At 37.6% G+C, this 17317-nt stretch overlaps 1 protein-coding gene across 8 annotated transcripts in view; it reads left to right on the forward strand.

Annotated features, from left to right (window-relative positions):
* USH2A (usherin) overlaps window positions 1-17317 on the forward strand; it is a 382808-nt gene that overhangs the window by 287142 nt on the left and 78349 nt on the right. For all 8 annotated transcript variants that reach the window (XM_074537084.1, XM_074537083.1, XM_074537085.1 and 5 more), the window contains 7 exons: window positions 1961-2129; window positions 5053-5274; window positions 10358-10581; window positions 12878-13088; window positions 13919-14116; window positions 14704-14858; window positions 16641-16839. In XM_074537084.1, the coding sequence (XP_074393185.1) occupies window positions 1961-2129; window positions 5053-5274; window positions 10358-10581; window positions 12878-13088; window positions 13919-14116; window positions 14704-14858; window positions 16641-16839 (1378 nt within the window). The remainder of the gene's footprint in view (window positions 1-1960; window positions 2130-5052; window positions 5275-10357; window positions 10582-12877; window positions 13089-13918; window positions 14117-14703; window positions 14859-16640; window positions 16840-17317) is intronic.

Below are 17317 nucleotides of genomic sequence, written 5' to 3' on the forward strand. Positions count from 1 at the left end.
ATGAAAAGAAGGGTTAGTATTGGACTGGACAGATCACAGAGGGAAACACCAGACAATCCCAAGAGGCACAAATTGGGACTAAGAATGCCCAAGGAACATGTGTTTGGCCTTCTTTCATGTAGGCAGGTACAAAATTTCTGGCTGCTGTCTCAAGCTCAGGTTGCAGTAAAATGGACAAGACAGAGGACGTTTTTGCAAATATCAAGAACCTTTGCTAAAGGTGACCTGTTCTGAACAAAGTGGCTCAATAGGAATTGAGTTTGTGTTTTTAAGAATGCTTTTTAGCCATTTGGAAATACAGAGAGACCAGGTAAACCTTCTGATTTCTTTGGAGCCAATTGTAAATTGAGAAAAACTCAGCCTGGAGTGCATGCCAGTCATTGCAAAATACCCAAAAGCTAGGAAGCAGACAAGAGTTCTAAAGCTGAGTTTTATTTGACATCTTAGCTAATGATCTGGAAGAAAGAACAGTAGGTTAATGAAATTCATAGATTGGGTTATATTACCAGTGACAAAATGGACAGCAAAATAATATAATAGTGCCTACAGAGATCCAAAATTCCTGAAAATTATGAAATTCAGCTGCACTGGTAGTCTAAAATAGATGCTGAAGGAGAAAGTGCATTGGAAAAGCAGAAAACAGTGTCACAATTCAAAGCATATAAAGTTATAAAACCTAAAAAACCCCAGGAAACAGGAACCTCCTCTGTCCTACCGGATGTTAATTGTGGATTACCTATTGTTAATGTACTGTAAAGTGTAACTTCAGAACCTAACCTAATACTCCCAAGAGTCATGGAATAATGGCCATTCAAAAGTGAACAAAACAAAGCATCATCCTTCTGAAGTCAAAGAGAGTTTACGACATCAGAAAATCAATATTTTTGTTTGTATTCATTTTTATTAACATTATAATTATAATATAAAAGAGATGCCCTGAGCCCTTAGTATCCATTTCTACAAGATTTTTTCTCAAGTAATAGTCAAAGTACCTAGTTAAACAAAAGATCCTTCAGAGGAACACTCTTTCCTTGTTGCTTAACTAACCTGATTTAGGACATGGTAAAGGTCAGTAGTGGAAGAGGTCCATTTCAAAAGAAGACAAAGGAGGAGCTCTGCTCTAACATCTCTGCTCTGCTGCCAGCTCCATTTCATGTCTAGCTGGAAGAAGTTGATATAAGTTGCACTGGCTGTAAGTTCCAAGTTATAGTTATTCTACTGACTGTGCTGTATGATTTGCTGTGTATTCAGTGTGCCACTCCATTGACACAGGAGTAAGTGTACAAAAAAATATTTGATTGTTCAAGCATATAATTTTCTCGACAGCACCTAGAAAGAAGTCCACAGTTAAAAGGCCTTTACAAAATTCATTTCCATATAAATTTTATTCTGGAAAAAAGTCCTTATATAAATACTATTCTCTTGAGATCACATTGTCTGAAGAACTATGGTCATATATGAAGATAATTCCACTTATTTTTATGTGAAAGAAAACCCAAAAGCTCATATTGGGAAATACTTTTTTTTAGTTGTAAGGGTTTCATCATAAATGAAAAAAAACCCAAGAATTGGGAAGAAAAAAAGGGTCAGGTGATGGTAGACTAAATCCACATTGCAATCTACTCCACACTGAGAGACTCAAACAGCCTGCAAGGCATTTGAAGATGATTCATATTAATGGACTATTTTATTAAGGTGCAGTATGGTTGAAGGCCACAGAATAGCAGCATTCTGTCAGATACACAGTAGTTTATTGAAGTCTGATAATGCTGGAGGGCACAGAATTTTAGCCAAGTCACATTTTATTTGACTGCACTCCTATTAGTGTCTGCACTAGGATACATGTTTTCATATACATTGTTTTGCCAGACAACACATAATGTGCTGTTTAACAGATACTGCCTTCTTACTGATCTTCTTTTTTTTTCTTTTTTTCTTTTTTTGTTTTTACTACTTCTAGGTATGTTGTAATGGGATTCTGCACGACAATAAACCTGGCTTCCAGTGCTGTGAGGACAAGTACATTCCATTTATTCTTAATTCACCAGGGGTTTGCTGTGGTGGGCAGATATATGCTGTGCAGCCGAAACATCAGTGCTGTGGTGGTTATTACACCAGAGTTTTAGTAGGTAAGAGACAACTCCTTTCCACTGCTTGAATGAAACAAAACTACAAAGTTGATGTATTTGTTAAATCAAGGAGAATGAAAACACACACACAATAAATGTGAGTTTTATCAAGATATATAGGTGTCTTCGAGACTTGTGCTGAGTGCAAAGGAAATTGCGCTCACTTTGCCTTCCAAACACGGTACACTCTGTTGGTACAAGAAAGGCTTAATTGATGAGACCTGATGATTGGGTCATTTCCCAGAGAACTAATTTGTGCCAAACTATACTTAATTGCAGTAAGTGCTGCATAATGGGGAGGGCAGTTCTTCTTAATAGGAACACCATCAGGCAATTTAGTGGTGAAGTTTAGTTCTCTGCTTGACTTGACCCCACATGATTTTCCATAGCCATTTCTGTTGTAGAACAATTGTTAGCCTTTGGTGTTGATACTCTGGATGACATCACTTCTACTTGTTTCTACATTGTCTACTCTTTGTTTCCACTAATGTTACAGATCAAAGTATGCCTCCCACATGCATTAATTTTGATGGTAATTTATCCTTTTCTTATTCTCAGAGCAATTTGGGAGGTTTGCCAAAAACCGTGCTTCTCCATTACTGTCCAGAGTTTGGTTTTCCAGTTTGTTGGGGGGTCATTGTTGACAGGAAAGGGAGGAAAAGGGGGAGGAGAGATCCCTTTCATGGGGCCAGTGTTCAGAGCATATAACTCTTTGTAGGCAATTGTCAGGTCAGGAGCTAAAATGCTTCCATTACTCACGAGCTGGCACACATTCCGAAGGCTCAGAAATGCTTGACATTTTGCCAACACGTTCAGCACATCCCAAGTTCTGATCTTTTGAAAAGTAATTAATATATCACAATATTAGAATGCCTTCCATGATGTCATCAGAAAAGTTCTATCACATTGAAGAACCAGAGAAGTGTATTTTGCTGACCTCATTAATCTCAGTGTACTGAAATGGAGGGATTATACTGTGACCTCTGTCCCCATCCAGTGGTCTATGTTAACTAGCTTAATGTTGTTTACATGAAGAAAGAAAGCCACAGTGGAACAAAATGTCTTATGTCTGAGAGTAGTTCTTGTTCAGTCAGCAGTCCACAAGCATGAAACAGTGAATGTTCGAACATGATTTTAAACAAATTTTCTAAGTATACTTGCTGCATTATTTTTCTATACTCTAAAGGGCAGCAACATGAACACTGTTGGTCACTTTTTCCTTTTTTATTTTTATAAATATGCTAATAACCTCAAGCTCAATGTTAATGTGGGTCATTGTTTGATAAGGATAACAATTAACTGGTAAGACTGCATAGTAGTTTTCAGAGGGAGAACATTTTCAAGCCTAGCTTGGAATGGAACCCATTTTGAGAGGTTAATGAGAAGGTTACTGATCCTTTGTGTCTTATGTCTAATAGTTCTTTTAAAAAAATAGTTTTATTTCCAATAGATGTAAGCTACAGTCTGTGTTTTAATACTTTCTCTGTGTAGCAGCTAAATTAGCTTCTGAGGAATGCAGGAAAATATGATGAAGTACTCAGATGGGTTGTTACTATTATACTCTAAAAATTTATTCTCATCTTTTTTTGGTTATTATTGACTTTATTTGATAAAGTTATTTATACAGGAAACTCTCTAAGCATACATATTTCCCAGATGTTGTTTGGCCAGCTCAATAGCTCAGGATGTGCTGAAGCATACTGGGCTGGAGGCATGAAGATTACAAATTAGGAAGGCAGAATCTCAATCTTAGGAAGGCAGAAACACTAGTGCACAAAGAAGTGCAAACATTCTAAGATGGGAGGCAGAACAAATAATGTTACTACTACCCAGGCACCTCTTTGGGAAGTAATGTGGGGAGAAAGGAAAACAATGTTCTCCCTCATCTGTTACAATCTCAGCACATGTTTATTTCTGACAAAAGAGGCATTGAGTTTGAGCTCTCTGTCTTTTAATTCCCAGCCTTTCATAAGAAAAAAACTTGAGATATTGTTTAAATGAGAAGGATAAGTTTTAAAAATCAAAACACATTTCTTTGATTATGATTCAGGAATCAAAATACTTCATTCAACTCTACTATCCATCTTCAATAGCAAAACAAAACCATTCCGCCTTCCAAATGACATTTGAGCCACAGAAAATACTGCAACACAGAAAAATAATATAAAAATATTAGAACATTGGATCAGCTCAATTGGATTCACCAGCTCCTTTATAACAGTATGTGCTTTGTTCATAGCCCACACCTTATTCCAGTCCACCCCACCCCACCATTACAGTGTCAGTCTCATTGGCAATCTTATCCTACAGTCTTTTTCTGTAAAAGCTGATAATTTTGCTTAAGTTGCAGCCAAGCAACTAAATTGTGATGGTGGTATTTAATTTTTAAAGTGAGTTTAATCCTTAAATTCTCTGTGAGATGAACTCCTGAGCGACACTCAAACATGAAAAATGCTTTAAGCATTGTGAATTGATTCATCAAGACGAGTTTGGAATGATTTTGAAGGAGACAAGAAAATTTTTTGTGAAGAATAAGTAGCCTGACGGTTCTGTTAAACACAGCAAGAGTGTGCTCTCTTTACTGTGTAGCTGCAATTGCAAAAAGGTTTTATTTGTATAATTGTCATATGCACAGACATTATTTTCATTGGTCTTCTCAGCTTTGTCTCTGTCATGCTTGTCTTTTGATATCTTACAGAGACTTGACCTGAATTAATGAATGCACATTTCTTTAATCATTATTACAAATTAATACAATACTTTTATAGCATCCTAAACTACTGGGTGATTCTGTGCTTTCACCTGGAGAGTTCTGTACATGAAGCTGTGTGAATCCAGATTTGTTGCTATCTAATGAAAGGCTCTCAGGAATTTCAAGGGCTATAAATGGATAAAATCTTTAATTGCATCCTTATATTGACAGGAGAAGTATGCTGCCCTAATGAAGAGGAGAACAGAGTTTCAGTTGGAATTGGTGATTCCTGCTGCCAGGGAATTCCTTACTCCACATCAGGCAATCAAATCTGCTGTGGTGGATCCCTGCATGACAGTTTCAATCAGCAGTGCTGCGGTGGAAGGGTCATAAGCATGGACTCAGTCTGTTGTGGTGATGAAAAGGAAGGGACTGCATACAGACCTCTCACAGGTAAGTGATAAGTCCTCAAGAAAAAAAGCTCTTCATCTTTCTAAATCTCTTGTGACACCAGCCATTCAGAAGTGACACACTCAAGTCTGTGTGCCAATTTGTTAAAATGTTGTTGCACTTTAGTCACCTATTTTGCTGTACTCCAAAATGCTGAGCTTGCAGTAACCTTCTTTGCCTTTGTGCAAAAGCTGCAGGGGCTCAAGAAACCAGACAGTTCAAAAGAAGTGAATGATCTTTCCTTGTGCAAGTCAGGAAAGAGTGCCCTCAGTGAAGTTAGATTGACCACCTTGTGCCACCATGTATCCCAGTGCAGGGATTTTTCCATTTGCTCTGGAAATGTGGAGTTAGTCACCTGGAAACTGAAGATTGAAATGGTGTCTGCTTGGTGGTCTATGTCACTCTCTTGTGTTCATCCCTCACATGGGGCTGTACCCGCTGTAGTTTAAAATTAACAAAAAAATTAATCCCCAGCACTGCTCACTGGCTCATCTGGTGTATCCCATTAATTTCTTGGAAATCATAGGAAATTACTCCATCATTTAGAGGTACAATCCAAGCCCTACTTCCTTATAAAACACTTTGCGACTATCTGAGGACAGACATTGGAGGCATTATTAGAAAACCTATTCAGATATTTTCATGTGTCTTTTCTTTTATTAGACAAATTATATTCCATCAGCCTTAGGCTTTCTCAGCCTGACAAAAAGACTTCAGAAACTATTGTGGTGTGAAAAGGGAGTCTGATTTCAAAATAAAGAAATAATGAAGGTTTAGTACCCAGCTTTGCTTGGTGTAAAAAGCTGAGTGATGGTGTGTGCCAGTTTGACCCTCTTAGTTGTACAACCAAGAATCTTAACATGTAACTAAGAATCCAGATCTGAAGGCTGATCTCCTCCTTTCTCCAAAAAACAAGCTCTGTCTTCAGCTAATTTTTTGTATTCCCTGGATCCTTCGGTGGTTCTGGTAGTAGGAGCACCCTCGTTGGGTGCTGACTGTCTGGATGAGGTAATGAGATGAGTATTGCCATGGTTTCTGTGCTTTCCATGCCATCCTTCCCTTCCACTGGCAACTCCTGGTGTGAGCTGTGAGCAGCACTGCTTGCATGATTTTAGCTGCCTCTCATTGTGATCCCTAATTGTGCTTAATCTACAGCATGCATGCTCTCAATACCAGCTCTGAGCAAGGCCCTCCTGCATAGCCCTGCATTGTGTGGCTGCCACAAGACAGGGCTGGCTCATAAAACATCTCTTTATGTACTTTATTACTTAAACTCTTTTATTTGCCTGCAGGAGCCCTTTAACAAAATCACATTGAATTGACTTTCTCACACCAAATCAAATCTCTCTGGTCCCAGTTCAGTTGTCTTTGTCAATATGTATTTTATAAATGGAGTGAATTAACAGATGCTGTTGGAACAGAACTGCTGGGGTAGCGTTTATGTTTTTACTGCTCTCTCTGGGCAGATGAGTTGTGTAGGAGTGTAATACAGGTATCTTGGGATGAAAGTTATGTTCTTCATTTCAGTATATATGTATTCTTAACAGGTTTTTTTTCCCTTAAATAGAGATATTTAAAAAACCTTTATATCTCTCTTTTAAAAATGTGTTTAGCCTATAGCGCTCAATCATTTACACTATTTTTCCCAAGAATGGGTCAGGATGACATTTTTTTGGCCATTGAAAAAGAAAACAGTGGCTCTTTTCATTGCTCATGGGTTTTCTGTGAGGACTTAATGCTGTGAGCCAGCACACAGCTGAACACAAATACAGGTTGGAAAGATGAATTAGCATCACAGTTGAAAAGAGATCGTATTCTTTTGCATTAAGCATAGAATAGATTGTGGTTTCTTATCATATCATATAGATCATGCTCAATTGGTTTTTGCTTAATTTCTTGGAGTAATTCAGCCTTGCTAAATACATCACGAAAATGCACAAGCCAGGCATAAAAATCTACCTGCTTCCTATCCTAATTATTGTAATTATTCTAATGGAAAAAATGCTCTTACACAAAAACATAATTTACTTATCATTGGCAAATGGATAAGTAGAATTTTGCAAGAATATGGTAATTGGAAGGCTGATCTCATTTTCTGGAAGGAGAAGAGGTAACGGGGTGGTTTTATGCAAAAGCTGAATTGCTTCTGAAGCACTGTTTTGCACTTGGCAATGAATGCCATAGCTAAAAATCTAGTGAAAATTTAAAGCTTTTTTTTGAGAGCTTTAAGTCCTTCCAAAAAAAACATAAGAGAAAAACTTGTTCACTAAAAGTGGAAGCCCTGTACACAATCTCATTTTGTTGCATGTCCGATTCAAAATCAATGTCTTTTTGCTGAATCTAGATCCAGGTTTGCACTGAACATTGGTTTAAGAGCTTGAATCATACAACTTTTTCACTTGCCATTACATACCTTTTTCAGAGAGTCTACCTTGCAAAAAGAGATTTTTCATCCATCCTACATTACTTTTTTTCTCTTTATTTATTAATTTCTCTTTTCTTAGGTTCCCTTTTCAGCCCCTCGTTGGCCTTATTTAGTGGGGTGACCATAGAGACATCTACTGGCAAAGGCTGGCATTGGTGAACAGGCACATCCTGAGCCCCACTGCTGCAGTGTGATTATCCAAAGTTCTCTATTTCTGGCTATAAAGGATAATGCCAGCTAAAACCACTCTTGGATTTTCACTCTCACTATCTTTTCTTTTTTTTTTTTTTTCCTTTTAATGCTACTGTACTGACATCCCAGACTCATGAAAGATGATGCTTTCTACTGTTGTGGTTCCTGATCTGTAATAGTAGCAATACCCACATGTAAGCCAAGGATTTTTGGAGTAGTTTGCAATGCACACTGGCTCTGTATTTTGTTGATCCTCTATTCTGGCTCCAAAGGCTAAGCCTTTTAATACTCATTTTTTCCCTTTTGAAAGCATTGGTTTTGCAGATTTACTAAATTAGTAATTCATCACTCATCTAGGTTTATAAATTTTTTTCAGTTTCTGGGGATGAACATGAGATAGTTGTTGACAGAAATCAGTGTTAGCAGGAAGTGTCTTTTCCAGCCCATGGATTTTCTTTTTGCTATTGTGCATTGCGTGCCTATGAAACAAATATATAAAATATGACACACACATTCCAACTGAGTTACAAACAAATAGTTTACATTTTGATGTTTTACTGAATTCAGCAAGGGTTTATAGGAATTCCTGGATCCTTAGGCAATTGAATAAAGCAATTTTTAGAAGGAAAATCAATCCATCAATATTACATGGTCCTATTTTGTTTTTCTTGGAGCATATTTAAAATTGTACATTTGAGGTGTCAAGGTTCAGGAGTCAAGTGCTACATGTGATAAATTAAGGAAAGGTCAGGGGCTATGCAATGCAGTTTCAGAAGATTGTCTACCTCTGCCTTTGCAGCTCATTCATGCTGAAGTGATGCACTCTGGGAATTACTACCAAACTCTGCTCTGCAACATCTGCTCTCCCTAAGTGAGTTAGTGCACGTCAGACATCTTTATGTCAGAATATTGCAGTGATGGATGCAGTCTTCAGAAAATGCTGCATAAAAATCTGGTGTGCCGTTCTGGCCATTAAGTGAAATTACTATTTAAATTAATGGCGCTGTCACAGTTTATCTGTGCAAAGAATGAACGCTGATTAGGGTATTAAGTAATTAGCAATTTATCACACTGGAACAAGGTTGATAATAATTAAAGAAGTAATGGTTTACCAAAGAAACTAGAAAGGGAGTCACTTCTTGTTATGTGAGTGAAATCTTGGCTGAAAAATTTAATTCAGTTAAACAAAGATGAGGTTCACAGTGAAAGAATACAGCTTTGTTTGTTTCAATAGAAAAACAGTTCATTATCAAAATTTTAGTTTGCCTGTCAGAAATCCCTTGGGGCTGTCTGAGTTGCTTATTAGTATTGAATTGAGTCATTTTCTGTATTAATTCTCTCTTTAAAAGTGGTAGAATCCTAGGACAATTTGGAAAAAGGGTGTGAATAAGAGGAAATATTTTACTTCTTGAAGAGCTGGTGCTCACAGTTTGATTGCTGTGAATAGAACCAGCCCTGATAAAAGGTAAAGTATGCAAGTAACATCACCATTTTTAGCCATTCCGGTGATTGGAATGGTGTGTTCTGAATGCTTTAGCAGGATCACACCTTTAAAGATTAATTTTCATTATCTATGACTTCTAAGAGAGATTTGCCGCAATAAATAGCAGTGAAAAAAGTGCCCACTCTTGCACGTGTTTTAAATGCCAACATACGACAGAAATGACGCAAACACAAACTACTTTGTAGATGTAAGAGTATATCACAGCCTGGTTTTTGTGTGATATCTTGCTAGTTCAATTAGTAATAACATTTATTTAATTGCTAGTTATAGAGGAGTTTGTAGTGTTTGTTTCTGAGTTAAAACTTACCCCTTTCTTTAGATGGTGTTGGGTTCAACACTGGTATTTCATGTGAATATGTGGAAAATTGCAGTGGTTATGATGAGCTTTCCTTTTAAAAACAGAATTATTAAAACCAGAAAAAAATAGTGGAATTAAGTTCGGCAGCTTATTAATTCCATTGTAGAAATGCAAATTACATATAGATATTAACTTCTTGAGTGATAATTCTCTGTGTAAGATGACTGAAGCTTCACTGTGAGTATTTTCCAAGTGACCCATTCCATTCTAGGTACCTGACATGGAAACCTACTTTAAAATATAAAATACTTGCATTCTACAGGAAATTTTCATCAACAATCCATCTCCAGCCTGTTGTGGCCAGTACACTGGTGTGGCATTTCATAGCAAAGTTCTTTACAAAGTTTAGGAGTGATGAGCATTAACTGTAGGGCACCCTGTTTATTTCTCTAATTCTTGATTGTTTTCAACAGGTCTGGAAGTCAGGATGCTTACTTCAGTCACCTCACGTTTGAATTTAATCTCACTTTAGCTAAATCTGCATAATTCCAGCTGCTGGTGGGTTTATGCCAAGATATATTGCATTGTGAGCTTTCTCCTTTCTTGTCTATCTATTTACTTAAATTTCATATTCAGCTTTTTTTTGTTGTTTGTTTGTTCATTTCAGGGATGTTCTGTTGTGGGCAAGAGTACGTGAATAAGTCAGATACCATATGCTGCTCAGGTTCCAGTGGTGAGTCCCTAGCACATGTTAGAAAGAATGACCAAGTGCCAGTAAAATGCTGTGAGACTGAACTTATTCCAAAGAGCGAAGAATGCTGTAATGGAGTTGGATATAATCCTTTGAAATATGTTTGCTCTGACAAGATTTCAGCTGGAATGATGATGAAGGTAATTGATAGAAAATCTCTTGGTAGCTCTGATTTGATGATGGAAAGAGAAATACACTGTTCATAACTATTTTTCTAAAATAGGAATATAAAAACTCTTGTGTGCATTATTCATTTTCACATTACATCCATATTAATACCGAATGAGTTTGCCATGATTGATGTTATTGCAATGAATTCTAAAGGAATTAATAATGATTAGCTGCCTCTGTGAAGTGTTGCCCAGCACTTCAGATTAGTACAGTGGCTAAAAGCTGGCATACTAACAAGACTGACATGTATAGCCAGTTTCCATTCTGTGACCACTGTTTCTGATGATGTTCATTAAGTGGAAATTAAAATTGGATGGCCAGTTCTGAAGTATAAAAATGCTATAACATTTCAGTTTGAGGAGGCAGTAGGACATGATTCCCCAAGCTCCTAAAAAATCCACAAAAACCCCAAAAATAAAAATAAAGCAATTGACATTTTCTTGATGGACTTAATCCTGATCCAACAGAAAACCAGTGGCCATTTTGGCATAAATTTCAGAAGTACTAGTATAGACCCTTTCCTGCCTAATGAATTATATAGTTTATTCTCATTTTATTTTTTTTTTTTGATGTCAGAGTAAACTAAACACCATAAAGGCCAATTTGGTCTTTTCCAAGAGAGCCCAGGGACTGGAAGGATCAGCATGAGACAATTTTGCTTGCAACTCCATGTTGAATTCAATGGAAATCTTCAAGAATTAGCATCTTGGTGTTAGGCATATGCTGTAAAAATGTTCTCAATTGTTGTATATGTGTATAATATATATGTATATGCTTTTTATAAAATTGTATTTATATTTATCATAAGAGAGAGAGAGAAAGTGAAGGAGAAAAAAGAACATTGAATATTGTGAATTCTACAATAGGGAAATCAGAAAGATATTATGGAATTTACCAATTATATAAGAAAATTAAAACAGACTCCATCCTGCCACATGCAGGTGTTCCTATGTCCTTGTTGTTCATCTGCTAAGTTAATACAGAAATATTTCTTACATCTTTGCCTTTTCATGTCAAGGTTTTCATGTAATTTCATTTTCGGACTGAATCAGTTTCTCCTAGAGAAAATCCAGGCGTTGTGATGAGTCAGCTGCAGTTCCTCAATGCATTGTATTAGTAGCTCGTGCAAGGGAAAAATGGCTGAGAACAGGTTAATGAATTCTGGTAGATAACACACCAGATTCCTGCCCTAGGTATAAAGTATAAACAAAGGAAGTGCTTTGTATTTCACTTACCCACAGTAGAAAAGAGATAGCAGTGCTGGCTCTCTGAGATGTATAGATTTACTAACAGCAAAAGGGCTGATCGCCTGACACATTCTGCAGCTACTTTACATGGGAATGCAATCCATCTATATCCTGCATCCTATGTGGATGTCTATCACAACATAATTATTTGTGGAAGGGCCAAATTTGGGAAGTTAAATTAGCTGAAGTTTCTAATCAGCTGAGAAGCTAATTTCAATATTTGAAATAAGGAAGCATTAGGTATAATCTGCTTGGATTTCCTTCTGAAGTTTAGGACCTAATGGGCAGAAATATTTGTTGCAAATTTGGCAGTACATTTCTTTCTGCAGCAACCTATATTTCATGAGAATTATTGCTGTCTAGCTTATGGCTTGGCAAAAATATTATTTCATGAATTTTAATGGAAAGTTGTGGATGCTTAGTGTATATTTCTGTGAATTGTACTTTATGGGTTAAATCTTATATCTTTATGTTTGCAGAGGTCCTCTTATGGCAGCAAAGCTTGTGTTTAGTAGTGATGTGGCAGAAGACATGATTTATATAGCCCATGGATAGAGTTTTCAGCCTCAAAAGCTGCCAAGGACTTGCACAGAGCCCTCTTGTGTACTTGGCAAGCTGTGTGAGGGGCTGGGAATTTGCTACTGATTTGCCACAGGATATTGGCTTTTGCAGGAACAGAATGTTCAAATTCTTGAATAAAATCCTGTTGTCATTGATTCTAGACTCTTCTATTTTCAACAAATCCAGCCATTTGTGCTTCCAGTAATTAAAATTTGTAATGCTTTCATCCAAGGACCCTAAAAAAAAATCTGTTTCTTTTAGAAAGGATTATAGAAACATCAATGATCAAAGACAGTAGACAGGCCAAAGGCTGAAAGGGTCTCACATATACTGGAAATATCAATGTAATCAAAGTGGTGGCATGGTTTTTGTGTTGTATATAGAAATACTAATGGAAGCATTTATAGAGAAAGGAAAATGTGGGAAATATATTTAAATTTTCCTGTGTATTCCTTAGGTAAAAGAAGAATGCAAGGCTAATGTCCTTTGCCCTTTATCTATGGAGGAAACAGCACATTGTGGCAAGTGTGACTTTGATCCTAAGGAGAGTATCTGTGCATGGATAAAAGGTTCACAGAGTGCTGCAGAAACAGAGGTAGAGGCAGGTGTGTGTCCAGCAGAAGAGGAGACTGTCTACACAGGAGGTCCAACACAGTATTCATTTACAGGTAAGGAAAAGTGGCAGACCAGACTGGTGATTTGTTAGTGTAGATAATTTGCTCTGGAGAAAAAGATGGCCTGAATGCTATCAGTAGCCCAATTAAACGTGAGGCAGTGTGAAGAGCAACATGGATCTTCTGGAGTGAATCCAGAGGAGGCCATGAAGATGCTCAGAGGCTGGAGCACCTCTGCTGTGCAGACAGGCTGAGACAGCTGGGGTTGTTCAGCCTGGAGAAGAGAAGGGAAGGTTTCAAGGGGACCTTAGAGCACCTTCCTGTACCTAAGGAAGGGTCTGCAAGACTGCCAGGGAGAGACTTTTTACAAGGGCACGTAGTGGTAGGACAAGGAGAATGGCTTTGAGCTAAAAGAGGGCAGGCTTAGATGATATATTAGGAAGAGATTCTTTACTGTGAGGGTGGTGAGGCACTGGAACTGGTTGCCCAGAGATGTTGTGGTTGCCCCATTTCTGGAATTGCTCACGGCCAGGCTGGATGGGTTTTGAACAACCTGATTGAGTGGAAGATGTCTCTGCCCATGGCAGAGGGGGTGGAATTAGAAGGTCTTTAATGTAGCTTCCAACGCAGGCCGTTCTATGATTCTATGAAGCAGAATTCTTTTAAGAAGTAATCTGTGAATTGGGGCGGAGACTTCAGGGATATGCAATGAGCGAAATTCAAAGAGTACCTAATGTGTAAACTTGCTTTCAAAAAAGTTGATAAAATAATGGCCCTGTCTAAAGAATACCATCCATTTCTATCTGTAAACTCAGGGGGAAAAAAAAAGTTAATTTGTATTTTAATAAGACTGAGGTGATCCAAATGTAATTTTCTTTTCCTAGATGTGAACCTTGAACCTTTTGTTACATATGAGTACAGGGTGGCTGCTTGGAATAGCTATGGAAGAGGTCTCAGTGAAGTTAGCAGAGCTGTCACTAAGCAAGATGTGCCACAGGGTGTAAGTCCTCCAAAATGGGCCAAAGTAGATAATCGGGAAGACATGATACTGCTCAGCTGGGAGGAGCCACTTCAACCAAATGGTATTGATACATTTTTATAAGTGTTTTTTCTAACATTCCAATGACAGTGTTTCTAAATCAGAAAACATATCTTGATTAACCCCAGTCACTGAAGTACATATATTCCTAAACTCTGCAGGAAGGTTTTGTTGTAGGTTGCTATAATTTTCATTGCAAGTAAGAGGAGTCTTCTTCACAGCAAAAAATTTATTATGTCTTTACAAAGTGCCAAAAAGCCTCTTTTGAGAACAGTTGTAATAATAAGTGTGCAAATATCATCAGAAAATGGCAATCATCCTAAAAATATTCAGGGATTTGTGGGTAGTGCTGGTGGTGCTTACATGTATTTCAGGAAATCTTGCTTATTATTTTCAAACTGTGAGGAAACTTGGTAGTGCTCTCACTAAAAACTGGGATCTACTCAGATGCTGAGGCAGATGCTGAGGAAAGTAGCTGGTAATTGACATTCAGCATTTAATCAGAATTATTATCTGCTACTCTGGCCATGTAGATATTTCATTGCATGTTTTCTGTATGCAGAGTAGGTTATTATCCCATGACACAGGATCCCTCAGCTAACAAAAGGGAAAACTTTCTTTCTGCAATAGGTCCTATTATTCACTACATCATCCTCCGAAACGGAATTGAGCATTTTAGAGGAACAGAGATGAGCTTCACAGACACCAGTGGTGTCCAGCCATACCAAGAGTACTCCTACCAGCTGCGAGCCTGCACTGTGGCTGGTTGCACAGACAGCAGCAAGGTTAGTGAAGTGGGCTTCATGGAAACTGGTGCCAGGATTTGATCAGCCAGTGTGGCAACACTGAAATGCTTTTGGAAAGGTGTAACTTGAAGGCACGCTGATTATTGAGTAAGTGAAAAAAACATCAGTGATCTGATTTGGATTATGCTACTGACAGGTGAATATTTGGAACCCCAGGTTGATAAAGCAAACACAAGAAGAAAGCAGTGTCTCAGTCTTGGCAAAGCTGAAATTGCACTGTAGGAACTGGTGTTTGTTAAAGAGAAAGCTGTACATGGCAGAATAGAGTAAAGAATATTAAAATGCGCCTTTTCTAAACCAGGAAATTAAATTTTTGCTTCTCACTAGGAGGTCTATAGCCTCTTCTTCCTTGGTATTTCTTAGATATTTGCTTTAGTTATAGTCTAGCAATTCTTTCAACAAACTTCTTACTCTTCCACTCCAGTGGAAAAGCCTCCTTTCACTATATTACTCTTGGCTGGCTTTCTATATCTGCACCTGCTTCAGGCTTTACTGTCCCTTTGTGTGCAACCTGCCTCAGCTTCAGTTTTAAGCAAACAGGATCTCTTACCTCCCTTTCTGAGTTTCATTTCTTTGTGTATCACTTTGAATCACCAATGTTACTATTTAGCCAGCTCTGGTTTTTATTCTGCAAAGTACCGCCTTTATTTATTATTTGCAAAAGCATTTCTCAAGTGACCTCTTTTTCACAATATTATTCTTGCCTCTTTGAAAATGAATTTCTAGGACTACAAGGGTAAGGTCTGTGGGGCAGAGGTGGGGAGTAATGACTATGTTGTGTAATTATTATATCTGTGAGATTATTTTTTTTTTTATTTACAGGTTTAAATGTTTTTCTTATTCATGCAAATCTCAGCCAGAAGTCTAAAATAAAAAACACTGATGTAGAGGGGTGAAGAGAGTTGGATAGTCCCCTCTGCCTGTACACAGAGCTGTGGTCTGGAAACTGTAGGCACAGTTGCTGCAACCACTGACCTGATAATAAATCCTACTTATTCCACTTGCCTGTAATTAAGGAGTTTACTGTTGCAACCACTGAAGTCTCCAAGTGGGGACTGATTCCACTAAATGCACTAAGACAATATATTATAGAGGGCACATTTTATATTTACAGCATAATATAAATACTTTTTGGTGGTAATAACAGAAAAAGAAAAGAGAAAACGGTCTGACTCACTTATTAAACCAATGTAATTTGGAAATGCCTCTTCTGTAGCTGATGGTGGAGATGTGTCAATAGAAAATTACCTTTTCCCTTTTTTTTTTTTTTTGTAGAAAGAACTTAACAAGTGCAAACTTATCCTATCTTTCAAAATCTTTAGATTCCTTATGGAAGTATGGAGTTGCAGATAACTACAATAGAGTTCAGATTGCATGGGATATATAGAGGCTTAGCCCCATGTTTACTGGTGCTTAAAATATATGAAATCAGGCAGTTAAAATGCAGAGACACTGACAAACCATATGGAAGAGAGTTATCAAGAGTTTTCAAGCAATACAGTTTTTGTTGTTTCACCCTGTGCCATACACTGCAGCTAAAACGTGGTGAACCTGTTGTGATAAATTGGAGACACAGACTTATGTAATGTATTCAAGGTCAGATTTCATTGTGAAATGGAGGAAAAAAGTAACTACTTCTCCAGCCCCTTGGTAATGATATGCCAGCCCAAACAACATTTTAAAACAAAAGTGACATTCTCATTGATCATGGTATCTGGTGTACAATTACATTAAATTGCTGTTTAATTCATATGTCTCCAGGTAGTTGCAGTCACTGTCCAAGGAGTCCCCGAGAGTGTTCAGCCACCTGAAGTCAGTGCTCTGAACTCCACAGCATTGCATTTAACCTGGGATGCACCCAAGAAACCAAATGGGATCATCAGAGAGTACCAGATCAGTCAGCTGGGGAGAGGACTTATATACATTGATGCTGCAGGCAGAATGCAGCACACAGTGTCAGGTAAGGAGGCAAAGCTCTTTGACAGGCTAATGTCCTGTCCTTAAGATATAAGGCAGTATTAATATATTAAAAATGCCACTTGTCAGTAACTTTGAAATCCCCAGCACTGTCACAGTTTGGAATGCTTTATCATGACTTTACATATCTTAAATTTATTTTTTTCCAATCTCTTTCATTTCTAGCTGCTGTTTGTTAAAATATTAATAGATTTAATTTCAAAATTTTAAAATAAATCTGTCCAGCTCGACTGAAGATGCATGCTTTGTAGAGTGCTCAAGGACTTAGATATTCTGTGTAGGCCAGCCATCCCTTCATACAGATTCAACTCTCTTTTTTAACATCACTGATGTGCAGCAATGTGAATGTGTAGCAGTGTAGGATCGGGAAGGATCCAGTACTTTATGTCTGAGATAATAAAAAGGAAAGGAAGACAGAACAGGAAAGACCCCAAATTCTGTTTATTATATTATATATTGCT

Source organism: Zonotrichia albicollis, chromosome 3 (genome assembly GCF_047830755.1).
Source record: "Zonotrichia albicollis isolate bZonAlb1 chromosome 3, bZonAlb1.hap1, whole genome shotgun sequence".
Taxonomy (NCBI): domain Eukaryota; kingdom Metazoa; phylum Chordata; class Aves; order Passeriformes; family Passerellidae; genus Zonotrichia; species Zonotrichia albicollis.